The sequence below is a fragment of the Python bivittatus genome, unplaced genomic scaffold (genome assembly GCF_059951505.1).
Source record: "Python bivittatus isolate LINGU-HERP-01145 unplaced genomic scaffold, Pbiv_v1 ctg000020_np1212, whole genome shotgun sequence".
Lineage (NCBI taxonomy): Eukaryota > Metazoa > Chordata > Lepidosauria > Squamata > Pythonidae > Python > Python bivittatus.
This window is the reverse complement of record NW_028277030.1, coordinates 35995813-36022860: the sequence shown is the minus strand read 5'-3', so window position 1 is coordinate 36022860 and position 27048 is coordinate 35995813. Positions and strand designations below refer to the sequence as shown.

The following is a 27048-nucleotide window of genomic DNA, read 5'->3' as shown; positions in this document are numbered from 1 at the left end:
TTGCCATACAATGCAAACAGTTTGTCTCTTTCCTGCAGTCTTAATTGCTGTTTCATTATGGCCTTTGGCTGATTTCTCTGCAAGCTGGCTGGTAATTGGCACTCACATGGCAGACAACTCAAATCTTGGAACTTCAAACAAAGTGACTTTTATTTCATCCATACGCCCCCAAAGTATGAAAAATTACACAACTTGGTAAAAGAAAAACATTTAGAATGGTGAGTTGTATGAGTAAATACATATTTATGATACATGAAATACAGCAGTCATATCCAATTCCCAAATTACATACGCAGGAGAAGCAGCACACAGTACCTGAACATCTGTAAGAGTCCCAAAAGAAAAAGTTAGTTATGTGTTACAAAACACCCAAGAGGTGTACAGTATGTTTAGCAGTTAGGTGAAGAGCTAAAGACAAAAAGACAAAAGACAAAAACAAAACAAAACAGCCCTGTTCATTTGCATAATAGAATTCAGATGATACACTTTAGAGTTCAGCACTTTCAGAGTTACTCTCTGCCAAAGGTCTTTCCTGGGTCCAGATGACAAAGGCAACCATTGCAGCCATGTGACTGTCCTGTCATCATCTGCTTGAAACATAGTAACATCTGAACGGATTACTATGATTATTTAAAATCATGTAATTCTAAAAAAGATGGCGACATTTGAAGCTGAACTTCCACCTTTTGCTTTTCCTTAGTTTTTCATAAAGCTGTAGTTTATACTTAAGTCAATATCTCTTCCTGAAAGGTAAACCCAATACACGAATTTGTATTATACATGTATAGGCCACGCACAGATGCAGGACAAATTCTTCACATTTTGAGCCTTCCCCAAGCACACACACAATGTTTTATGTACAGCAGTATGTTTATAACAATTCCTGAACTTAAGGTGCATAGGCAGATGAAGCCTTACTTTGTAAAGAGAACAGCTTATAAATTTTGCTCATAAAATGACATGGCAAAAAATGCCTTGTATGTTATCAAAGTCTTTTCACAACATAAACAAGTTTAAAATAAAGTGTAAACTTGACTTCAAAACCAGAAAGATAACCCTGCCACCCTAAATCAAATGTATTTCCAGTATATATTCTTCCAAAAAGATCTCCCAACTTTAAAACAAAATTCCTATATATATATGTGTGTGCGTGTGTGTGTGCACATATATGTATATTTATACATACATACATACATATTTATACATGCACACGCACATACACACACAAACACATTTATAACTTAAGTGTTGTTTGCTGTAATTTCTTTCATGCAAGAAACAGGACCTTCTTAGAGAGGCCTTTCTGAAAATGCAGTAAAGCTCTTCACTCGTGCAAAGAACAAAGGGGTGTACATCTTGTCAATGTCAAATGAAGAGACTGCTGTCTCACCAGTAGATCTAAAAAAGAGAAAACAGTGATAAACAGACCTGCCTTACAACTTGCCTAAATGGAAAGGACTGGCTTAAATAATATACTTGTGCTGATTCTGTACTGTACTGTATCTTATATTAAGAAAATGTTTTACCTGAAACCAGAGCACTTTTACATATACAGCTACTTTGCAGAAAAAGCAAAGAAAATGGCACTGGGCACCAATTTCCTGAAGAACTTATTACATAAAACACATTATGGTTCCAAAATAATACATGAATGTATAGTTCTACTGCAAAGAAATGATTGTATAAGAATTCTAGTGGTTAGAAGAGACTTCCAGGCATGTATACCACTTTCCCATGCCCATGATTTAGGAGAATAATCTGCAAACTATTAAAATACTGCAACATAATGCAGCAAGAGATATCATACTAATTTGTTTAACTGAGTATCTACTTGTCTGATCCATTCTGGCAGGTGGGCACGCTCCGGTTTCTTGGATTAAAAAGTGCCAACTATCAGGACCCCAGAAGCCCACCTTCTCTGTAGCAGCTCTTGCCCTCTGGAATGAGGTTCTCCACAAAATTTAAATGGCTCCCATCCTACTGGTGTTTCAAAGGGTCTTGAAGATGTGGTTCTTCGCCCAGGCCTTTGGTGAGGATGACTGAAGCCCCCTTTTTTTCTTGTTCCCATCCAGTTTTGTCATTTCTGGCATCTTCATTCTTTTTTGCTTTTTCCTTGTTTTTAAACATTTTTAACAATTTGTAAACTGCCCAGAGTCACTGGGAGTTGGGCACCACATACATTTATTATTATTATTGTTGTCACACTGTCAGCCAGATGTTTAGACTGGGTTTGGCATTTTTATCCACCTATCGAGCCCTTCCCAAGGACCTGGGATAGGCAGATGTTTGTTGGTGTTAAATGTATCGTCGCAGGATGTAAGCTGTTCCAAGTAAAGCTGCCTTTTGCAATTGACTGATGGTGACTTTGTCAATGGCAATGGTCTTCAGGTGGTACTCCAGATGTTTTGGGTTTGCACCCAAGGCACCTATTACTATTGGTACTATCTTTGCTTTCTTTTGCCACAGTCATTCTATTTCAATTTGCAGGTCTTTGTATTCTGTGATTTTCTCCAGTTCTTTCTCTTCTCTTCTGCTATCTCCAGGTATTGCAATATTCACTATCCAGACTTTTTTGTCTTTCTTATCAACATTTAAGTCTGGGGTTTTGTGTGGCAGGTGCTTGTCTGTTTCAATTCTGAAGTCCCAGAGCATTTTAGCTTCTTCATTTTCTATTACTTTGTATGTTTTGTGGTCCCATCAGTTCTTGCTTGCAGGCAAATGGTATTTCTTGCAGATATTCCAATGCACCATTGTTGCTACTTTGTCATGCCGTTGTTCGTAGTCAGTCTGTGCTATCTTCTTGCAGCAGCTAACTAGGTGGTCCCGTTTCTTCAGCTTCGTTGCTGAGGCAGCATTTGTTATCTGTTGCTGTCTTCTCAATTCTGGCTTTGTGTACATTTGTTCTTAAGGCTTAGTCTTGTGCAGCCAGAATTAGCCTCTCTGTCTCTTTCTTCAGCTTGATTTGTAATAGCAGATCATTATTTCTTTGTTTTCAGTCTTTGTATGTATGCAATGGGTAAACAACTTTTCTTCCAATAGCCCTGCAGCTGCTGGCCCTGGTTGCTCAGCCAACAGCCCTGAGTCCCGTAGCCCACTTGTCACCAGATGTCCAGGAACTAGAACACCTAGCACGGTCCTTGTTGACCTGGGCAACAACCAATCTGGTATAGGTTTCTGTAAATTACATCTCACCATATTGTTTATGGGAGAGACACTCTTCGTCTGGCTCCTCCGATGAGACCTGTCCAGTATGGTTGAACCTCCGGCATAGCTCTCATCCTCCTCAGAGCACGCAAGCCCCACAACCACGTCAAGGTAGTGCCTCACTGGGGGTATTATTATTATGTAGCAGGATTTAGTTTCTCTTGTGAAAGAATTAAGTTTATTCGCCTAAGAAAATAAAATCAGTGTTCAGCTGCATCTATGAGAAGAGAAAGCTTGTCTGGCAAACATTTCAAACTGGGAGTTATGGATGCCATCCAATTACAAAAGGACTTCAGTTCACTCAGTGGGATTTCCCCTTGCTCTATTCTTCCTGCACTTTTTACGTACCACCAAACTCTGCTCCAAAAAATCCTCCACCACTCTATTCTGCTGGCAATATGTTTGGCCAGTTGGATGGAAATAACTAGAAAGAATCTGATATATAGGAAAATCTCACCTTTCAGATACCTGTATTTATTTTTACATCACAAAATTATCTCTATTTCTAATCTTACAGGCTCAACACATTTCTGATTATATAAGTGGTATGCCTATGTGTAATAGATATTCATGATTCATTCTGTTGCCAAGTTTTGTTACATGTTGCATGTGCGAATAAAAAAACAGCTTGTAAAAGGAATAAAGAAATATCTTTTTAAAGTTTTTTCTAACATTTGAAAAAAACTTACCTATAAGTTATGTGGCAAGAGTGATGAATCCAAATGAGTTTATTAAATTTCTGACGGCCACTGGAATTCAGCTGTAACCCTACATGAAAACTGTGATCAGTTTCTTGCACAGGGACACGACAGAAATATCTGAACTTGTGATAGTCAATTGGTTTCTACATAATAAACAAAAAAGGAATACGCTGTCAAGAATATGCAGCAAAAGATAGCTACCAAATCTGTACACTAGGGTAAGAAGATAAATGTTACATTTCCAAGACATTTTCATTTCTGCAAAATATTCTGGTACAAAATCAGTCATAATCAACAGTGTCCTATGATAATATATATAATCAAAATACAATAATCATATTGTGGGAAATTATAAAGACAAACACATTTTTCTCTGAATGAAAATCAGCATTCATATAGTCTTAGAAGAAATTGATATAGAAACATAAATGTATTTTTCAACAGTTAGCAATAAAAAATGTAACATGGTATTTAAAGAGAATATAAGCATCCCACATCTAAAACTACACTTCTAGATGCTGATAGTGAAAATATTAAGAATCCATAAAAATTACTGGGTGGGAAAAAACAGAAGAAAAGTCCTTTATTTAATTTCCACTATTCCTAACCTTCAATTTCACCTGAACTTTCAACCCTTCCTTTCGGTCTTTTCTTGTTCACCTTCTAGCCCTTAATTCCAACCTTCCATGCCTCTATAAGGTGGGAAAAAAAGAAAATACATTTACAGGTAGTCCTCAACTTACGACCACAATTGGGACTGGAATTTCCATCACTAAGCAATGCGGTCGTAAAGTGAGATGCCACATGACCGCATCATTTAGCAACCACAACCCCAGCAGTCTCAGTTGCCATCATTAACTGAGAATCGCAGGTTGTTAAGCGAGTACTTTCCCCAATCCAAGCCATTCTGGGCTTGGTCCCTCCCAGCCCTCTCAGTAAGGTAAGGGACTGCCTTCAACTCCCCCCACATGCCTATCTCCCTATCTCTGCCCTTCTGGCTGCCCTGCATCCTGCCTTATGGGGTAGCAAGCAGCCCCAGAACTGTGTGGTTCTGAAGCTGCTTGCCACGCCCTGGGAAGCCACAGCCACCCCAGTCCAATCCCAGGAATTGGTCCTCTGGCCAGATGCAATTGCCCTCGCCACCCTGTACTCAGACACCCCTTCCGCCCTGCGTTCTATCAGCCCTACTGACCTTTGCCGTCTTCTTGCTACAAAAGGCCCCTTTGCAAAAAGCTCCTGGAGTGTGGGCGTGCCAAAAAGCTTGTTTGCAAAAAAGGAAAAACCCTGGGCAGGACTGGGCTGAACTTCTGCTTTGTGCTGCAGGAAAAAAAAAAAAAAAAGCCAAAAGCCCAGCCCAGCCCTGTCCAAGAGCATTTTGCAAAGGGGCATTTTTGGCACACTGCTGATTAGGTGCTGCTTTTGGGGTGGGATTTTTGTTTTGGTGGTGTGCCAAAAACTAGCTCTGGAGCATTAAGGCTGACCCAGTGTACCTGGTGGCCAAAGGCAGGACCAGTCTACCCACCTTTCCAAGAAGGAGGACCGGTCTATCCATGGAAAATGGAAAGGAGAGGGTTGAAGGGGGCCACAAGGGCCCAGTCTACCTGCCTATCAGGGACAGAGGACCAGTTCCCAGGAGCGGGTTGGTCTACTCACGGGGGAAGAGAAAAAAATGAGGGGGGAGAAAGGGGGTGCTACTTTCTCTCTCTTTTTTTTTGCAGTGTGAAGCAAAAGTCCACTCCAGGAGCTTTTTGCAAAGGGACTTTTTGGAGCAAGGAGATGGCAAAGGTCAGCTGGGATGGTGGAGTGCAGGGTGGTAGGGGGCCAAGAGGCCAGAGATCAGGGGAGATAGGCAGGTGGGGGGAGTTGAAGCACCCCTGCAATTGTAAGTGCAGGAGGGCTGCCAAGCACCCGAATTTGGATCACGAAAAATGACCATGCGGGCACTCAAATGGCCATAGCTTTGGGCACCAGATGTAAGTCACTTATTTCACACATTTGTAACTTTGAACAGTCGCTGAACATATGATTGTTAAGTCAAGGACTACCTATACATAGTTAATTAAGCAGTCCTCTCTCTAAGCCTACAGTTCACCTTCCCTAGATCAGACTAGCAGCAAACAGAGCAATTAAAATTATGAAGCAATATCCAAAGATGAATGCAGAATCCATATATTTTCCTACCTTCTGGATGTACTTTCTCTCTTGTTTTTGAATTCTTCCAGATTTAAAAAACAAAATTATGCCAGAAGACAGTTTACCTTCAAAATCAGAGTTTAAGGAGAATATTTGGAGAGGGTTTTTTTTTTTTTTGCAGAAGGAGCTGCTTCAAAGTTGTATTTCTATTTAACAAATTATGCTAATGGAACATTTTATTAATCAATGTCAGTTGATACTATCCACCATCTAACATTTTCTTACATAAATACCTCTTCCTTCTTCTTTGTCATTACAGCAAATACTTTGGTTTGATTGTCCGTGTCCTGGGAAAGGCGATAATGTCCAAGCAGGATTGCATCAGTTCTGAGATTTAGAAGGAAAACATTTCATGCAAATATATTCATTCGAGTGCTAGAAAAAACACTGCTGATGTTAAATTGGATCATAAAATAAATAGGATTTAAATTAATAATGACTAACTTAAATCCCCATGATTCAAAAGGCTTAATCAAATTATAATTAACTCCAGATTCAACCCAGTTTTCTTTCATTAAAGATAATTTGGTGTTACAATCTTTAAAGTATTTGATCAATGTATATTTTAGTTTAATCATCTAAACAATAAAAAATAATAGTAGCTTTACTGTTCACCAAAGTTTTTCTTCATTAAAAGTATCAGGATCCAATGGACAATACAATTCTATGTTACAGACATTGAATGTACCTTGTGTTTTTAGTCCGTAATCGAGGAACAATAGACTGAGGTTCTTCTGGAGTTGTTAGCATCATTACTTGGCCATCTGGGAAAAATCTCAGGTACCTAAAATAATTGTACAACATTTTACCCATATGGATTTGTTCACAAAAATGTATTAAAAGATAAAAATAAAATGAAGAAACGTCTTTTCCAACATACACATTTTTCTAGTTAAAAATAAATATTAACATACAAATTATAAATGTAAGGATCCAAAAGTCCCTGTACTAACTTCCAAATCTATCTGAATCCATTAAACCTTGCTCGGTTTCATACTGAAATTACAGTAGGTTAGTTATATGTCAGCCTATGCCTGAATTAGCAGCAATATACTCATATGCACCCATTACCCACAAGCAGGTACAGTGAACAAACTCTCAATGGTTTGATGAATCAGGTTTATTGGGACAAGCAAATGTGGAACTCTGGCTTTGTCCACCAAAAGAGCCATTGTATGAGCTATTAGCCAACCAAGAACATTCTGTGTCTTCTGGGTGCAAAGGAAAGTTAGTTTTTTCATGCAGCAGTTCCCAAAGACTCCAAGTATAAAGAAATTATAGTGAAAGAAACTCTGAAATGTCATTGCATACACAGAACATTACCATGGAATACACCAAAAGAACATGGTTCAATAGAATTTCATCAACCATGATGATTCAGTTTTGTTGTTGGAAGAATCCCAGTAGTGGGATATCAGCATGAAGATTAAATACTGGGGTATCAAACTACGATTCAAAAGTATCTCATTTCAGGATGTAATTTGCATAATTTAAACTAGCTCTGTATATTCATAGCCTGAGGGTTATGGAAACTTTAGAGTTTGGAATCCCCAAACAACTTTCTCCTAGTGATTTTTAAATACCTTAGGAATTTCTAAAAACGGAAATATAAACTTTAGTCCTAAAATACATGGCTCCAGTTATCTAAACTACCATGACTTTTTATATACAGGTAATCCTGTTGAATTCACTGTTTATCATGGTTTATAGCATTATATGTGAACTGCACTGGAAGGAAGGCAAGAGAGATAATTAATTCAGTCATTTTAAAATGATTGTACCTGTAATAGTCCACTTGGTGCCATGCCCGATAGAAGCCATCAAGAGACTGTTCTCCTTGACGAATGTATGTTGTCTTGCTGATATATACCCCTATAAAATATGGAGTTACCTGCTTATCATCAAAACATGCTTTAAATATTCAATGACATACATTTTAGGATTCTTTAACAGACAGCATACTACAATTTTCAGTCTTCTTTGCACTATTAATTTACCTGTTATAATTTCATCTATTGCAATTCCTGTATTTATTGGAAAGGATGACAGGTTTTCTCTACAAATAAGTATCTCTAAGTTGGAAAGCCTTCTTATATTTACTAAATAAAGACAGTTGTCCAGGCTAAGGGGCAGGAGGGATATAGAGATATCTACCTACAAATAATACGAGAAAGTGAATATAAGAGAGGCAGGAGAAGGTAAGAAGCATCCTTCATCTTTGGAGGCACTGATTAGTTCTTACCTTCAGTGAGGCAAGAGTTACACAAGTAGCTCCTCCCCCTTTCTTTCTTGTGAAGGGCAAGAATGGGATAGGTGGGACTAGTATGGTCTTGCACCATTCTCCTTTAAATGTGAGAAGATGGTCACATATGGAGTACACATTCCATAATGTCTAAACAGGACAGGCGTTAGGCATACTTGGCTGGGAATAAAAGCCTTTCAACTCATTGGGACTCACACAAAGTAAGCATTCGTGGATTTATGCCTGCAAATATAAAGACTTTTCACAATCTTTCTCTTATCTTTCCTTTCCTGTCTCATCTCTGTATTATTTTGTTTCCTTCCCTCTCTAATTTCTCTTTCCTTCACTTCTCATTATACATGTTTCTTTCCCTCATGCCATTTCCTCTACAGTACTATTCCTTTTTTGTTTCTGTTGGAAGAAAGAGGATATGTGTGAGTGCGTATACTTAAGTGTTTGTATATGAGTGTGCACTCTATGTGCACACAGAGACAAAAGTCAATTAATTTTACAAATGGGGCACTATATTTACAGGTAATTATTTAAAATAATTAATTCAATTAATTTTAACTTTTTTCATGACCCTGTCCTTTATTGGAATGCAGCTTCTGGACACACACACATGCAGAGGCATATACAATTTAAAATATCCTTATTTAATTAAAATTTTCCTTATTATCCAGGAAAACTGTGTCCTTGCCACACCAATTGTTTTGGGGAGGGTTTCATTAGCTCCTCCTATGAAGCTCCTTCCCAGAGTGTATCACACCAAATGCAAATATCACAATTATTCCATTCAGTGATTAAAAAGGCAGTAGGTGTATAAAACTGGGGCTGTGTTGCAATGCCAAAGTATACATTTAGAATGCCAATAAGAGTTAATAGCCCCAAGTATACCCAGTCACATTTCCAACCAATCTGTTTATTTACAATCAGAAACTATTGCTGCAATTATGCAGCTCCTGCTTTTCCTGATTATCATCACAACACTGCTGTTTCTTACCATCAAATCGAACTCTAGGTCTTTTCACGAACATTTCCCTCCATGAGGTATAAGGAACCATTTTATTACATGTCCTGCCCCAAACCTTCAAACAAGCCTGACGCCAGATTTCAGGGTCCCTGGAAAAAGACAGCATAATCTGATTATTCAAATTTTAACATAAACGAGAGTATCAAAATCATAGAGTATACTTGAGTATAAAGAGAAATGACTATTTGTAAGCAGCATGCTTCAGTTGCAACAGGAACCCAACGCAAGACCTATGGGTTTATCCAATGGGATCTATCCACAGAAAGGATTCCTCCTTTTTCTCTTGTTTAGTTCCTCCACACCCTAAATCTGCTTTAAAGAATTAATGGACAAAGGGTCAATAGACTGAAGGGAAGTCCACTGGATGTAATCTTGTATTTTCATCCAAACTATGACACTGTTATTTAACTTGATCCCACTGCTTCTGAAAATCTATCAACCAAGTATCTTCATAGAAATAGTGTTTCTGGTTATCAAAACTGAAAATGATGGTTGTACAGTGCCTTTAAAATGAGACTTTATTATTCAATTGCAAATAAATTCTGAAAAATTGCCCTTAGTATACAAGATTTAGCTCACCCTGCTCCCTCCTGTATAAGTTTTATACTGTGTGTGTGCCCATGCATATGCTTTTAGCTTAATTAGACTGGAGTACAACTACCTTTTCCTGCCTCATTTTACTAAATGTGTAGATCTAGCCTTAGAATCAAATATCACAATCAGAATTATCTTTAAGACTCCTCTCTTCCTGTATATATGAGTGTATAGGTATTATACATGCCAAATCAGGATAATAGATTATGCAACTGATAAAATGAACTTCTCAGACTGCAAAACTTTATAGGCTCACCACAGCTTTGATTCAGAAGTTCAATTCAAAGTCACTCTGACTGAATCTTTGAACTGAATCCAAACTGAATAGGAAGGTCAAAACAACTTCATTTTCCAAATTGATTTGAATAATTGAATTCAATTAGCTCAACAGATGGAATGAAATCAGTTATTTGAAATGAAACCAACCTGCAAACCCCTACCAATTAATTTGTCAGAGCAGAATCCAAAGGCTGCTTAGGGAACTAAAGAGAAATTGCTTCAATACTGTTCCATTAATGGAAACATATCACTGCTTTCCATCATTAATCTTCACACTTCCATAAATTTCTGGGGTTTTTTATACCTGTTTTTTATTTCATTTCTGTTTTACTTTCATATTTTAAAAACTGTATAATCATAAGCTGACCTTAGTTTTCTGGAACAAAATTAGAACAAAAATTAATCACCAAATAATTTACATTTATAAAGGCATTACTTAACTGTAATAACGTTACAGTAATTCATTTAAACATTTTAAAAGGGAAGTTTATTATTTCACACTAACAGGTTTATTTGGTAACTAGCATGGAATGAGGCCTGATGATTAAAGTAAGTTTTTAGTTGCTTTAGTGAAGCTTCTGCTTTAAAAACACTTTGTATTATTAGTCAACTGACCACATTTTTTTTACCTCCTCAAACTTCAAAAAACTCAATTAATTTATTAGTAAAGACCTTGTTTTTATAACCATAAAAAATTTGGTGGTCACCACTTATTATTTTAAAAATCCTAAAATTACTCATTTTTATCCAGATAAATGAAATTTTTATTGCATGATAGTTTCAATTTTACCTGGCACATATGTAAAAACCTCTGCAGACCAATGATAACTGTTCTAAAGATCTCAGGTCCAGATCACTGGAAACTACCCATCGAAAAATATACATTAACAGCTCCATAGGCAACACTATGGGGAAAAAATGTAAAAATTAGAATAACTGCAGTAGTCTGATTTGGGTCCATGTTTAAAAAAAAAAAATAGGGGCTCCTTGGAATCTAAATTACTGACTTGGGATGGAAACTTTAACACATCTTCAAATATAGTTTTTTTAAAACATTAAGCATGGTATTTTCATCCAAACAGCTATTTTTACAGATTGCTGAATTTTTCATAAATCATATATTTTACAAAAATCATTACTCTACATCAACATAATGTACATAATTACATGTACAATGCAATTCTGATGTATTCTAGTAACAATGGATGTGAACATCTAAAAATGAAATTTTCTTCTTCCAATTTCAGATAACAGAATATGTGTGATGGAAGGCATGAGCGGGGAAGGTTCTGGAATGGAACTTCAAGGTTGCCAGGAGGGGGGAGAAACATTCCAGGGGAAGCACCTCCTCAGTCCCTAGCCAGAGTGTGGGAAAGCCAGGAGAATGAGACTGGCCCCTCCCTAGGGCCTCGTGGTTATAGTAACTGGTGTTGTGGTATAGATTTAGTCCGGCGAGATTCTGTCTACTAGGTGTAAGCTAATAAAGGAGCTTAACTTTCTGGACTGTCTCGCTGTTGTTCTTGGGCTGAACCTGCACGTTTAGCAGGGGTCTGCTCTATGCGCCTGGTCTTTGCTGGTACGTTCCTCGCTGGACATGCCTTCACCATATGCCCCGGGGCTCTGCAGTAAAAACAGAGGTTCAGATCTCTCTTTTGCCTCTCCTCCATGGAAACTGCCCTCCTAGCCGCTTCGATCTGCATCGGCTCCCCCTCCGCTGACTCGGCAGCTGCGACATGAGGAGGAGAGAGAACTGCGAGGGGAGACTGTAAGGCACCATGGGGACTGGAAGCTAGATACTGCTTTAAGTCCTCTAGCCTGGCATCAACCACCACACAGAGCTGATCGAAATCATCCAGAGTATTCGGGATTCCCTGCTTTATCAGCTCACTCCAAAGCTCAGGGTCCAACCCCTCACGAAACTGGTCAATAAGAGTCACCTCATTCCACTCGACATCCCCCGCCAACAGCTTAAATACTGCAATGTACAACATTACTGGCCTGTTGCCTTGCTTGAGTTTCCGAATGCCCTGACAAGCAGCGAGCCTCTGTATGGGATCCCCAAAATGCCCAAAAGTCCTGACGAAGTTCTGATAGTTGTTGAGCACCAGATCGTCAGCTTCTAGCAAGGGGGTCACCCACTTAGCAGCAGCTCCCTTCAACAAGCTCAACACAAAGGACACCTTCATACAGTCTGTAGGAAACTCTGCCAGTCTGCCATTCATGAACAACTCACACTGCGCCAGGAAGGTTCGCATCTGGTCCATCTCACCTCCATACTTCTCCAGCATGCTTCCATGGGAACGCAACACAACTGGCAGCCCAGCCACTACTTGCTGGCCGGCCCGCCTGAGTTGTTGCACCAACTGTGCCACTGTGGTCTGTAAATTATTGATCTGCGCATCCACTTGTTGCTGATGCTGTAATAAGGCCGCTGCCAAATGCTGAGGTGTCAAAGAAACTCCCTGGGGATCCGTTGCCATGCTTAAGAATTCCTCCCTCTTGATGGGAGTAGGAGTCTGGTGAGATTGATGTCAGGTTCAGCCCAAGAACAACAGTGAGACAGTCCAGAACAGTTAAGCTCCTTTATTAGCTTACACCTAATAGACAGAATCTTGCCAGACTAAATCTACACCACAACAACAGTTACTATAACCACGAGGCCCTAGGGATGGGCCAGTCTCATTCTCCTGGCTTTCCCGCACTCTGGCTGGGGACAGAGGAGGTGCTTCCCTTGGAATGTCTCTCCCCACTCCTGGCAACCTTGAAGCTCCATTCCAGAACCTTCCCCGCTCATGCCTTCCATCACAATATGTGGTATCAGCACATATCATTTATTTATTAAATTGTTAGATGTATATCCCACCTTCAGTTCAAGAGGTCAAGGCGGCATAAACAGCACTTCCTCTCCCATTCACAAACAATAAACCAATATTAATTAAACAGAGCAAGACAATTTAAAAAAATCATTCTAAGATGAGCAAGACAAAACTTGCAGAATAAGCATTTACAGCAACTACTGTCATAATCATCAGATTAGGCCTTTTATAAATCGGCTTTCAGTTAGGAACCCAGTGAAATTAAGTGCAAAACATATGCGTGGTAGTTTTATAAGATAATTTTAAACAAAAATTTTTTGCAGATCCCTATATTTAGAATAAATTTCTTCAGCTAAATGTATTTACTACAGGGAAAGCATTATGTTAAGCCTGTAACATATATGAATGAAGAAGGAACTATTTGTTGCTAAAATCCATACAGTTCCTGTTAAACATCTCAAACTCTTTTTGCTTGTTCAGCATGGTTTCTGAACATCCCTTTCATGATCTTTTGTACTAAAATATGTCCACTATTTTCCTACAAAAATGTTCTTTTACCTGAGATATGAGTCTGATTGAGATCAAGCTCAGGCTGACATAGTTTGATGGATGATTCCTGAAGAGTGAGTTGTTGAAAGTAAGAGAGAAGGTCAGCCATTTTGCTATCATCCTCATTATCTTCAATGCTAGAAAAGGCAGGCATAATATGAGACCAGAAAATCATAATACAACAGATGAACAGGCTAACCGTAACTCTGTTAATACTAAAGCCCATTAATTTCAATAACATTTACATACTGATTAGAATCTGGCTAAGGAAATGTTCCGAAACATGAAGTCAAAAACACATCGATGCATGTAATATTGCCTTAACAGCCCTTAGGAAACCTAAAACAAAGAAAAAAAGACCTCCCAGAAGGGCAAATGAGCCACACAACCAGCAGAAGAGGACATGTTTAATGATTTTCCCAAGAGCCATTTCTCCAATATTTATCTTTCAAGCAGGGTTTTCTTTTAATTGGTTACTACAAAAGCACACATTTCGATGTTGAGGGTGGGAGAAGAAATATAAATCAGATGAATTTGATTTGTCAGAGGAAAAGCATATGGAGAATGTTTTATATACTGTACATCTACCATAGAGTTCCTTGGCAGATCCATGGAAAGCTCTACGGATGAAAGAACACAGTGATATTAGTGACAGGCCCCTAAATAACCTCTGTATTGTCCATACATCTTCTGAAGACAGCATAAGAAATCTCACTCCCTACCTGCAATTAGTTTCAGACCCAGGAACAAAAGTAAAGCTGTCCTTCTCAGCCCACTAGAACAGGATAGCTAGGTTTCGAGTCTACCATTTACAATTTTCCACCTATATAGGACTATTCTGTAAGTCTCTAAATCTATATACAACTATCTGGGAATATGTCCCAATTAAATCAACAAGAATTACTTCTGAACCGACATATACTGACTTGTCCAGTATATACACCAATCCAAATAGAAAGTAAACCATAGATCTTATAAATGAAACAAAAATGGTTGAATTCATACAGGTGAAACTCGAAAAATTAGAATATTGTGCAAATGTTCATTTATGTCAGTATGGCAACTCAAAAGGTGAAACCAATATATGAGATAGACGCATTACATGCAAAGCGAGATATGTCAAGCCTTACTTTGGTATAATTGTGATGATTATGGCATACAGCTTATGAAAACCCCAAATTCACAATCTCAGAAAATTAGAATAGTGTGAAAAGGTTCAATATTCTAGGCTCAAAGTGTCCCACTCTAATCAGCTAATGAATCCATAACACCTGCAAAGGGTTCCTGAGCCTTTAAATGGTCTCTCAGGCTGGTTCAGTAGGAATCACAAGCATGGGAAAGACTGCTGACCTGACAATTGTGCAGAAAACCATCATTGACACCCTCCATAAGGAGGGAAAGCCCCAAAAGGTAATTGCAAAAGAAGTTGGATGTTCCCAAAGTGCTGTAGCAAAGCACATCAATAGAAGGTTATGTGGAAGGGAAAAGCGTGGAAGAAAAAGGTGCACAAGCAGCAGGGATGACCGCAGCCTGGAGAGGATTGTCAGGAAAAGGCCATTCAAAAGTGTTGGGGACTTTCACAAGAGTGGACTGAGGCTGGAGTTAGTGCATCAAGAGCCACCACACACAGACGGATCCTGGACATGGGCTTCAAATGTCGTATTCCTCTTGTCAAGCCACTCCTGAACAACAAACAACGTCAGAAGCGTCTTACCTGGGCTACAGGAAAAAAGAACTGGTCTGTTGCCCAGTGGTCCAAAGTCCTCTTTTCTGATGAGAGCAACTTTTGCGTCTCATTTGGGAACCAAGGACCCAGAGTCTGGAGGAAGAATGGAGAGGCACACAATGCACGATGCTTGAAGTCCAGTGTGAAGTTTCCACAGTCTGTGTTGATTTGGGGAGCCATGTCATCTGCTGGTGTTGGTCCACTGTGCTTCATTAAGTCCAGGGTCAACGCAGCCGTCTACCAGGAGATTTTGGAGCACTTCATGCTTCCTTCCGCAGACAAGCTTTATGGGGATGCTGACTTCATTTTCCAGCAGGACTTGGCACCTGCCCACACTGCCAAAAGTACCAGAACCTGGTTCAATGACCATGGGATTACTGTGCTTGATTGGCCAGCAAACTCGCCTGACCTGAACCCCATAGAGAATCTATGGGGCATTGCCAAGAGAAAGATGAGGGACATGAGACCGAACAATGCAGCGGAGCTGAAGGCCGCTACTGAAGCATCCTGGTCTTCCATAACACCTCAGCAGTGCCACAGGCTGATAGCATCCATGCCACGCCGCATTGCGGCAGTCATTGCTGCAAAAGGGGCCCAAACCAAGTACTGAGTACATACAGTCAGGTCCAGAAATATTGGGACATCGACACAATTCTAACATCTTTGGCTCTATACACCACCACAATGGATTTGGAATGAAACAAACACAATGTGCCTTAACTGCAGACTGTCAGCTTTAATTTGAAGGTATGTAGATCCAACTCAGGTGAACGGTGTAGGAATTACAACAGTTTGCATATGTGCCCCCCACTTGTTAAGGGACCAAAAGCAATGGGACAATTGGCTTCTCAGCTGTTCCATGGCCAGGTGTGTGATATTTCCTCAGTACCCCAATTACAATGTGCAGATAAAAGGCCCAGAGTTCATTTCAAGTGTGCTATTTGCATTTGGAATCTGTTGCTGTCAACTCTCAAGATGAGATCCAAAGAGTTGTCACTATCAGTGAAGCAAGCCATCATTAGGCTGAAGAAACAAAACAAACCCATCAGAGAGATAGCAAGAACATTAGACGTGGCCAAAACAACTGTTTGGAACATTCTCAAAAAGAAGGAACGCACCGGTGAGCTCAGCAACACCCAAAGACCCGGGAGACAACGGAAAACAACTGTGGTGGATGACCGAAGAATCCTTTCCCTGATGAAGAAAACACCCTTCACAACAGTCGGCCAGATCAAGAACACTCTCCAGGAGGTAGGTGTATGTGTGTCAAAGTCAACAATCAAAAGAAGACTTCACCAGAGTGAATACAGAGGGTTCACCACAAGATGTAAACCATTGGTGAGCCTCAAAAACAGGAAGGCCAGATTAGAGTTTGCCAAACGACATCTAAAAAAGCCTTCACAGTTCTGGAACATCATCCTATGGACAGATGAGACCAAGATCAACTTGTACCAGAGTGATGGGAAGAGAAGAGTATGGAGAAGGAAAGGAACTGCTCATGATCCTAAGCATACCACCTCATCAGTGAAGCATGGTGGTGGTAGTGTCATGGCGTGGGCATGTATGGCTGCCAATGGAACTGGTTCTCTTGTATTTACTGATGATGTGACTGCTGACAAAAGCAGCAGGATGAATTCTGCAGTGTTTCGGGCAATATTATCTGCTCACATTCAGCCAAATGCTGCAGAACTCATTGGACGGCGCTTCACAGTACAGATGGACAATGACCCAAAGCATACTGCAAAAGCAACCAAAGAGTTTTTGAAGGGACAGAAGTGGAATGTTATGCAATGGTCAAGTCAATCACCTGACCTGAATCCCATTGAGCATGCATTTCACTTGCTGAAGACAAAACTGAAGGGAAAATGCCCCAAGAACAAGCAGGAACTGAAGACAGTTGCAGTAGAGGCCTGGCAGAGCATCACCAGGGATGAAACCCAGCGTCTGGTGATGTCTATGCGTTCCAGGCTTCAGGCTGTGATTGACTGCAACGGATTTGCAACCAAGTATTAAAAAGGGAAAGTTTGATTTATGATTATTATTCTGTCCCATTACTTTTGATCCCTTGACAAGTGGGAGGCACATATGCAAACTGTTGTAATTCCTACACCGTTCACCTGAGTTGGATCTACATACCCTCAAATTAAAGCTGACAGTCTGCAGTTAAAGCACATTGTGTTTGTTTCATTCCAAATCCATTGTGGTGGTGTATAGAGCCAAAGATGTTAGAATTGTGTCAATGTCCCAATATTTCTGGACCTGACTGTATGCATGCTTATACTTTGCAGAGGTCCGATATTGTTCTATTTCCAATCCTTGAATTATTGATGTCATGTAATATTCTAATTTTCTGAAATTGTGAATTTGGGGTTTTCATAAGCTGTACGCCATAATCATCACAATTATACCAAAGTAAGGCTTGACATATCTCGCTTTGCATGTAATGCGTCTATCTCATATATATAGGTTTCACCTTTTGAGTTGCCACTGACATAAATGAACATTTGCACGATATTCTAATTTTTAAAGTTTCACCTGTATATATCATATTAATCAATTTTGATTTATTGTTGCTGCCTGTATAGCTACTGTTTGTTTCTTATTTTACTATCTGACATTTATAATTCAATTACTCCATTATTAATTCAGAAATGTTGATTGACTAAAGTAAGTTGAATCATAACTCACCAAAACCTGAAATAAATGTCAAAATTGTGAAGAACTTTTTTTCCTATCACTAATTTTGCAACATGTACCACAGATATTATTTGAGAGTTTTATCTCTCCAAGAGAGAAACACAGGCAAGAATGATGTGTGCAATCAAACTACTGGTTACAAAGTCACAAAAACACCCCACTGCTATTATCTGCTAATCTTTTTGGCATGCATCACTTCAAAGTACAACAATTCTAAGTTTTAACTAAAACTTTGTTCTTAAATAGACATTTATAAAGTGAAGTACAGTACTGTCCTCTATCAAATATCCTTCATTTAATTTCTAATCAGGTTCACATTTGTTATTATACAGAGCTAGGAATTTGTCTATATATAAACTTTATAAATAATAGGCTACAAGACTTCAAGAAGGAAGCCAAAATTATTTTTGTCCTTTGTTCTCCCAAGAAGGTACAACCAGTTACTAGAAGCATTGCTACATCTATCTTAAAGGACTAGCTTTAAACAATTAAGTTAAAATAGTAGCTTTTAACAGAAGAAAACGTCCACATTAGAAGCAGAGGTCAGTTTCCTCACTTTTAAAAATTCAAGCAGGCTTTCAATGTACAGGTAGTACTCAACTTATGACCATTCATTCAATGACTGTTAAAAGTTATGACAGTGCTGAACAAAGGGACTTACGACTGGCATCCGAAGTTACAGCCATTGCAGCACCCGTGATCACGTGATCAAAATTCAGGTGCTTGGCAGCCCGTCCGCACTTATGACTGCAGGGGCGCTTTAACTCCTCCCACCCACCTATCTTCCCTCCCCATCTCTGCCCTTCTGGGTGCCCTGCACAGTGCTATTCCTTGGCAGCTGCAGCACTGAGGCTGAATTAGAGGCCCAGGGTCTTCAGCAGTCTCAGCCGGATGCCATCACCCCCAAGTCTCTACTTCAGTCCCAGCGCAGCCAGCACTGCTGTTGAGGAGTGCCGCCTCAAGCCCTGCACCACAGCCAGCCATCCCAGCGCCACAGTGCAAATCCTCAGCTGCCCAGCACTCCACAGGCCCTACCGCACCCCACTGACCTTCACCGTCTTCCTCCCACAGCTGCTGAGATACCCTGGCCTGCTTTATGCAAGGCAGCTGCTGCCCGCACCAGCCCTTCTTCCCAAGGCCACCCATGCCATTCTCCAAATCACACGCCCCATTCCCACCTGCTTCAGAAATCCTTTGGAAAGATTCTGAGGGCCAAGATAGGGGGAAGATAGGTGGGTGGGGAGAGTTGAAGTGAAGGCAAGCATGGCAGGGCAGGAGAAGCATGAGGTACTTGCCTAACAACAGCACTGTCCTGGCCTAACTGCAACTGGGTCTACTGGAATTACCACCGCTAAGAGGTGCAGTCATGTGATGTTTCACCTAATGACCACATTGCTTAGCAATGGAGGTTCCAGTCCAAATTGTGGTTGTACGTCAAGGACTACCTGTAAAAGTCAAGTTTCAAATTCAAACCCGAGATTTCTGCCTAACTTACCTCCTTAGTTATTAAATACTCACGCTACGTAGAGACACTGGCTTCTACAAGAGACTTGTACTTTTGCAATTTCAATTTATTTAGCTATTGTCCATTTGTCTGGCCAAACCATTAAATATGACACAATGCTTCTTTTCCCCCTTCTCCCCACATACCTGGCTGTTAATTTGGACCTTCTAACGAAAATCTTCTCTCTTTCAATCCAATTAATAGAGCTTCCTACTAATTATACAGATGTCACTGCTTCTCTCTCCTCATTAGCTTTTAACCCAGTAGCTGGGGAACCACCTGACTGATTCTGTTAAAACTTATTTTCTAATTTGATAGGAAAGGTGGCCCCTTCACTACATACTGGATTTCCCATATGGGAATAACTGTGGATGTATCACATCATGTTTGCCCTGTTTAGGAATACTCCCTCTTGCTTCTTCTAGTTTCTTCACCAATAGTATAGGCACAAAGTAAATTCTGTCAGAAAAGTGGGAATTCAAGACCTAGAACACCTTTTATATACTGATGATTCAATAGATTTTTGGTCAGAACTCAATCACACCAAAAATATATATGTAACAATAAGCCATTAGAAACCACTGAAGCTGTGCAGCAGAATGGTTTTAAGCATGTAAATTCAGAAGTTTATCTAGTAAGCTTAAGCTATTTCTGAATTTACACCCTAAAATGGGTTTATTGGGGTCATGTCCACCTAACATCACAGAACTAGATTTCAAGTATATACAAGAGTACAGCTTTCCCTCACTTCAATTTTTTCAAATAATACATACATATATACATACATGTATACTTACTAGCTTTTCCCAATACTGTCGCCTTCTGGAGATCTGGTATAGGTAATCTTAAATTCAATATCTGGGACCAATTGCATAGCCAGACGGTAAAACTTAATAGCTAAAAATAAAAATTCTTATTTAAATTGGTTGTACATACTCTTTGGAATAGCTATTTAAAATGAACTTTTAAAAATCAGTACGTTATCAGAGTTCTTATGCAAGTTTTCTTTCTTTTCTTATTGTAGTATACCAAAAAGCAATTATTTCAAAACATATTCTGCAAAGAATGATGGTAGGAGGGCACAATCACCTTTATTAAAGGGCACTTTAATAGTATAAACTTTTAACTATTTCCATACTTTTCACTGGTATTCATAAAATGTGGTGGGCCAGGCTGGGGGGAGGAGAGCAGTGGAGTGAATCAGCAACAAGGATGACTAAATATTTAATTGAAAGGGCAAGGTAAATACTCCAAGATCAAAGTATAACAATGAATTGGCACAATTTCTTGGGCCAGTTAGCACATTTGAAATGTTGAGAGCACATTTGGGACACAGTCTTGGTTGGTATGACCAATCACAATGCCTTATAGTAAATGGGTGAGGTTGTGGCCTTATCATCCATCTAAAATCCCAAGATGCTTGCTTGAATATGTGAGGCCCAGAAACATTCTGGAAATAAAAGTTATGCGGTTGCTTTGAATTTTTTGTTTAAATTAAAAGATTTTTTTTTTAAAAGATAAAGACAGGAGGGACAGAAGAGAGGGGATTTTGTGTACATTAACCATATTGCTGCCCTTGTTAAAAAAAATATTTTAAAACAACCCAAATTCCATTTATTACAATACTTACTTCAAAATTAGTGTGCCAGTAAAATGGTCATTTATAGTATCCTTCATAATTCAAATGTTATAATAAATTTAATACTCCTCATAATAACCTCGGGGGTAGGTTAGTCTGAGACATCTTTATTTTCCAGATGTCTACCTAATTCAACCCAAAGTTGAGCACAACTTTGAATATGATTCATCCACATCAGAACCAATATTCTAGCCAAGGTACATGATCCTCTGAACTGTAGTCACTGATCTTTATTTTTGTAATTAGATTATTTAATCAGCACTTGAGAAAACAAATGTAGGTCTCAATCCTTACTGCACTTCTTTTCTTCTTAATAATTAATCTTTATATTGTAGCTTTCACTATAGCAATAAATGAATTTAGCTTATAAGGAGCATAGTCTAGAAAATTAACAATGAAATTAAAATATGAATGTTAGATTACCTTCATAAAGAGCCCCATTTTGTTCTTGTTCCACTGCCTTCAGGAACAGTTCTCTTGCCTGCACAAAAATTAGTCATTTGTTTTGGAATCCCTTACATGTAAGCAAAGTAAATTGACTTAAGTAATGAAATACAACCTTCTATTAGCATTTTTTTAAAAAATCAAAAGCACAGAAGTTTTTCCTATGGCTAATTGAATTTTAATAAATAGACTAGTTCTGGATCTAAGCTAACGTTAAATATGCTAACTGCACGTGCAAATTAAATAACTGCAATCCTGTATTTTTTTACTGCAATATTTGGTCTTCTTTTTAACCATATTTGTGCCTTTACTTCCATGAACGTAAATCCAAACAAATGTTCAGGAAATTCAGGACAAGGTATTTTTTATTTTCCACAATGCCAACAGCATTATTTCAATTAAAAAAGATAGAGCACAACTGTAAGAACAGAAGTAGAAAAATTAGGCCATGCTTTGTCTATAGCAAAACACTAAAAGGTGAATGTTAACAGTCTAGGAAGGTTAAATTATCTACCTTTTCCTCTTTTGCAAGTTCTAGTTTCCCTTTGGTATCTACAGCCTTTAATAAAGGCCCTCTTGTTCTGCAGGATCGAGTTTCCAGACCTGTAGAGCTCCCCCCTGGGGTAAGTTCAAACATCCACTGGGCTCTGAACATCTGAAGCTCTGCCTAAAAAACCAGAAAGTAAACCCTGTATGTATCTACATACTATTGCAAGTGATATACAAGAGGTATTAAGGTAATTTCTTCTTGGGTAGATGAAGCAAATTATTCTTGATACTACACACACACACATATACACACACACACATACATATCATATGTACGTGTATACACACACACACACATACTATATATATTTTATATATATTTAGAGAGAGAGAAAATATATATTTAGTCCCAGTCAGAAATTGGCATGTTGTTACTCAACTTCAGTGCATTTGTAGTTGTAAATTTCATATATTTATTTTAGTTTTAATTATTTAATCTATTGTATTATATGTTGTTATTCTTTCAATATCTGTAAACTGTCTAGAACCCTTTATGACTGAGGCTGTGGATAAACTGCATAAATAAATAAAATCTAGGTCCAATATTTACATAGTTTCTTAGTTATCACTGTAACAATTCATTTGTGTTTGGGGGCAAATTTGAGGGAAAAAAATCTAAATAGGATACGGCACTTTCTGGAAATTCCAATGCAACCATTATATTATAACAACATTAGTGGGTTGGTTCCAGCAACACAGCATTTTCTTTATGAAATATGTAATAAAGCTAACCCATCCTAGAATATAAGCAAAAAAAAAAAAATTGGTCAAGAATATGACATGCTAGGCACTAAATAATTTTAACTGTTTTTGATTTTACTGCTTGGTGAATAAGGGAAAGAAGTACTTTAGCAGATAGCATTTTCATTTAATGAAAAAAGTCTTTTGCAATAATTTAACTTACTGAAAAATCTCAAACTTCTAATTAGTGTTTGCCATAATAAAATAACTTGCTGAAAACAGACTTCAAAACCCGTAGATTCTTGCAATGTGTATAATATTAAGAACCCTTAGCCAAAACAAAAAAACATTAAGTACTGAAAGAAAAATTTACTTGCAGAAACAGCTTACTATAGTTTATTGTTTGAAGAATGATCAATAAACACTATAAGAGCAGCAGTTGAAACTCTTTAGAAAGAAAAAGGAATATTGCATTTCTAGGAATACATGTTCCTCTCAAAAATATGAAGTATTTCGGTCACATGGATAGAAATATCTTTTCTACTATCTCAGTTGATCTCTCATAATCCCTATCAAACAATTTTTATGAATAAATAATTTTATTGAAGGATCATTGCAACTGCATCCCCAAAAATAAAAATATTTGCTTCAATTTAAAGCTAATGTACAGGAATGTTTTAAACTGTTGAGACAAAAGTACAAAGGCACATGGATTAAACAGAAAAATTGTACAGTTGACTTCATGAGTAAAAATAAAACAGCATACCTCAAGATTTGATTCACCAGAACTGTCATTGTCATCCTCCTTTACTATGTCAGAGCAACAATCTTCTTCACCTTCTGCCTAATAAAGAAAGATCAAGTTAGTATTCCAAGTCGTTATATTTTAGTATCCTAAAATCAGAGATACCATAATTGAACAATTTGTTAAAGATGGCCCATTCTAATCAGCTACTCAGACATCTTCAATGTTAATGAAAAGTCCTAAATAACTTATGCCTAAGTTACTTAAGTAATTGCTTCCATACAGGCCTAGTCAGTCCTTACATTCAGTATAAGATGCCCTACTGATTCTATAACTTACTGATACTCATTTAATGGCGTTATAGAGGCAGGTGTTCTCTGTGGCAGTACCCACCCTGGGTATAAACTGATTCTGAAGATTAGGAAATCTTCCATAGTGCAGTTTTTGCCATAACCTGACAATGTATCTGTTCTCCTAGACTGCCTCTTGATTTTACTTGTCACTGTAATTATTGTGTTTTAAGAATTTTTTATTGTTTTTATTGCTTCAACTAAAAATTTCAGAACTGTTTCAGATATTTGAGGTTTGCATTATCAGAGTGTAGGAAACTGAACAAATATTCATGATGTTCAGTTTGTATGCATTCCAAAGTTTGTCTGATGTATAAATAGGGAAACTGATTCCTTCTAAGATCAAGCAAAATTTGATTGTCATTGTGTCTTGAAGCCAACCCTATCACCCTGCTGACAAATAGTATCAACTAGTGGCATGGATTCCTCCATCTCCTTTTACCAAATTTCAAGAACCAAGCAGTGAAATTAGTACATCAGACAACAATGGAATTGCCAGTTTCCTAAACACTGGGACAGAAACCTGGACTTGGGGAGTGTGATAAAACCTCTTTTGGAAGACACCACTGCCTTTACCTGCAAATTCAAGACTGCTCTTAAATGGCAAATCGGCTTCTCTTGGGGGAGTGTGATGTCACCCAAAAGAGGTTTTACCACACTCTCCAAGTCCAGGTTTCTGTTTTCCAACAGCACCTTTGTTTCGTCTAGATTTAATTTCAATTTGTTCTCTCTCATCACTCTGTTACCAACTTTAATGTTGAAGGAAGCTAACTGCTTCCTTGTAATTAGATGGTAAGGAGTAACAGAGTTGTATATCATCCCTGGTTAAAGACTGATCAGTTAAAAGGCCCATCAAGTCTGTTATTTCCCCACCCCCATGCTTCTCACTCTATATGTAAAGAGAATATAATGTTTCAATTATTTTATTTATTTAATCAATTTTGTAAGGCAGCCTCCTATCCCACTTAAGATTATTCTCAGGGCTTTCTATGGACTATTAATTTCCATCAATTTAAACTGTAAGACTTCTCAGGAAGTAGGCGGAGACAATTAAATTTATACACTGTATATAACCAAAGATTATTTTAACATGTTTAGCTTTGACTTGGTGCAGTATATAAATTGTAATTTGTAAACCATAGTTTGTGATGTTTCTTCAGGTCTGATGCCTGATGAAGCTACCTGCAAATTAGATTGTTGCTCTCCAATGTGAGCTTCTGGAAAGAGCAGGAGATCATGGATCCAGCTGATTTTATTTATTTATTATTAAATTTATATGCTGCCCATCTCCCCCAGAGGGTGACTGATGATGAATGCACTGTTAAAGGAGGGAGTAATGCCTTCAGCCTTAAAGAAATTGTGTCCTCTTCTTAAAAAATACTTCCCTGGATCCACTTATCCAACCTACTACTCTTTGGAAAAGCTGTAGAGAAGGTAGTTAGGCTTCAACTACAAAGGGCCCTGAATGAGACAGATTATCTGGATCCTTTCTAAACAAGACATGAAACAGAGACTTGAAACGGTGGTGGTGCACCCTTTCCTGCTAGCCCACTCTGCAAGACGCAATATCATCAACCATGGTATCTTTCTGAGCTGCTTGCAAGAGATGGGAACTGGAGACAGTTTTGCAGTAGTTTCACTTTTTCTTTAAAGGGTAGTGTCAACTGATACTGTTGGGGGAAGAGAGGTCAAGCCCTTGAACTCTTTTCTGCTTGGGCCTTTGTAACCATCTTCTTCATGTAAAAATTGTGCCACCTACATGATCTATTAGGGAAAGGATACTCCAGATCCTCTCCCTGAAAAAAATCAGGGGGCTGGACCCAGAGACTGATTTTCTCAGCAGCAGACATGCTCCTCCCACTGGAACACCTTGCCCAAGTCAGGTGTGCCTCTCTCCTGATAATGTTTCAGAAAATGACAAAAACAGTCCTTTTTAAGAGGCAGGTACAAGTCTATTGTATATTTATTGGTTTTATTAATCCATTTTATGGTTTTATTACTATTTTATTTAATATATTGTAAGCCATGTAGAATTAGCAGACTAGGTGGCTTAATATATACAGTCACTATAGCTTATTCAACAAATCAGAATTAATACAATATATGTGTACATCTAATTATTTTCTCCTGTATGATTCTGTCTGGTTGTTTAAAAACAAATTATCTTTGCCAGAGTTATTAGGACAAGGTTCTGTTTTATTTTTTTTTCTTAAAAACAATCACATGAAAAAGAGAGTGAGCATGCGCATGCCACTGAAGTCTCCTGTTAGCACTTTCCAGTGATTTGCTATAAGCAAGTGCCTATTTATATTCTGACATCCTGAACCACATTCACCCAGTATTTTATTCCACCTGTTTCTGACACCACGTGGAAACTGCTTATTTACTAAAGACTTCAGTACCTTCTGGGGATGGACGGCTATTTTTGGTCTTCTCGATCGAATCTATTTAAAGCTGCTGCATAGCTTGGGCTTTTATTTCTTTATTGCGTTTTAAACGGGATGGTATGGTCATTTGCATATCTTTTGCTTTAAAAAAAAATCTAAAGCTACTTGGCATGTCAGTTAACTACAGGCTGAGCTGAAGTGATTGGGAGCTCACGTATCGACCACCTGGGCTCCATCTCACCCCTCGCTACTTGCTGAGGGCGGGGCTATCTATCCACTTCAGCTACTGTCCGTTAACGCGCGAGACCCCCCACCCTTCTCGTGCTCTCGTCACGCGCATCCGCTCCGCAGCCCCTCCCCTCACCATGCTGAGGCCGAGGCTGTTGCAGCCAGGCCGTCCGTCCAACTGTCACTCTCGTCAAGCTGCAGCGCTCTGACCGTTTCGAACTAGGGCGGCCTCTTCGGTTGGTTGAAGGTTTCCACTGCCTGTTAACGGCCGTCGGATCTCTTTTTGAGTCTTTTTCACTTCCCTCTCGAACGGTACCAAGCAGGGAAGAAAATTTAGCAGAGTTCTCGGTCAGAAAAGCGAACTACGCAGCGGGAGTCACTGCGAGCGCGGCGTACAGCAGCCATTTTCTCAGACAGCAAGAAACGATTACGAGTGTGCGAAGGAACGTCACTGAACAAACGAGATGGAGCAGACGAGGCAGGGTAG

At 38.8% G+C, this 27048-nt stretch overlaps 1 protein-coding gene across 2 annotated transcripts; it reads right to left on the bottom strand.

Moving 5' to 3' along the window:
* Positions 1 to 223: 223 nt before the first annotated feature.
* FBXO9 (F-box protein 9) lies at positions 224 to 27012 on the bottom strand. Of its 2 annotated transcripts, XM_088137003.1 has the most exons (13): positions 26698 to 27012; positions 23618 to 23695; positions 22136 to 22288; positions 21601 to 21658; positions 20336 to 20435; positions 13621 to 13748; positions 11037 to 11151; positions 9344 to 9462; positions 7880 to 7970; positions 6787 to 6882; positions 6332 to 6425; positions 3894 to 4048; positions 224 to 1398 (listed from the first exon to the last, which is right to left on the bottom strand). In XM_088137003.1, the coding sequence occupies exons 1-13, from the start codon at positions 26698 to 26700 to the stop codon at positions 1290 to 1292; spliced, it is 1299 nt and encodes a 432-aa protein (XP_087993129.1). In that variant the 5' UTR covers positions 26701 to 27012; the 3' UTR covers positions 224 to 1289. The 2 variants fall into 2 exon arrangements, with proteins under 2 accessions (XP_087993129.1, XP_087993131.1); XM_088137005.1 differs by lacking the exon at positions 22136 to 22288.
* Between the last annotated feature and the right edge of the window lie 36 nt (positions 27013 to 27048).

Excerpts from the sequence above, each read along its gene's own strand:
- FBXO9 (XM_088137003.1), bottom strand. Across the intron at positions 20,436-21,600 it reads AAATGGGGCTCTTTATGAAG|CTATTAAGTTTTACCGTCTG; the intron begins GTAATCTAACAT and ends TTTTATTTTTAG. Across the intron at positions 11,152-13,620 it reads CAATCAGACTCATATCTCAG|TGTTGCCTATGGAGCTGTTA; the intron begins GTAAAAGAACAT and ends TTTTCCCCATAG.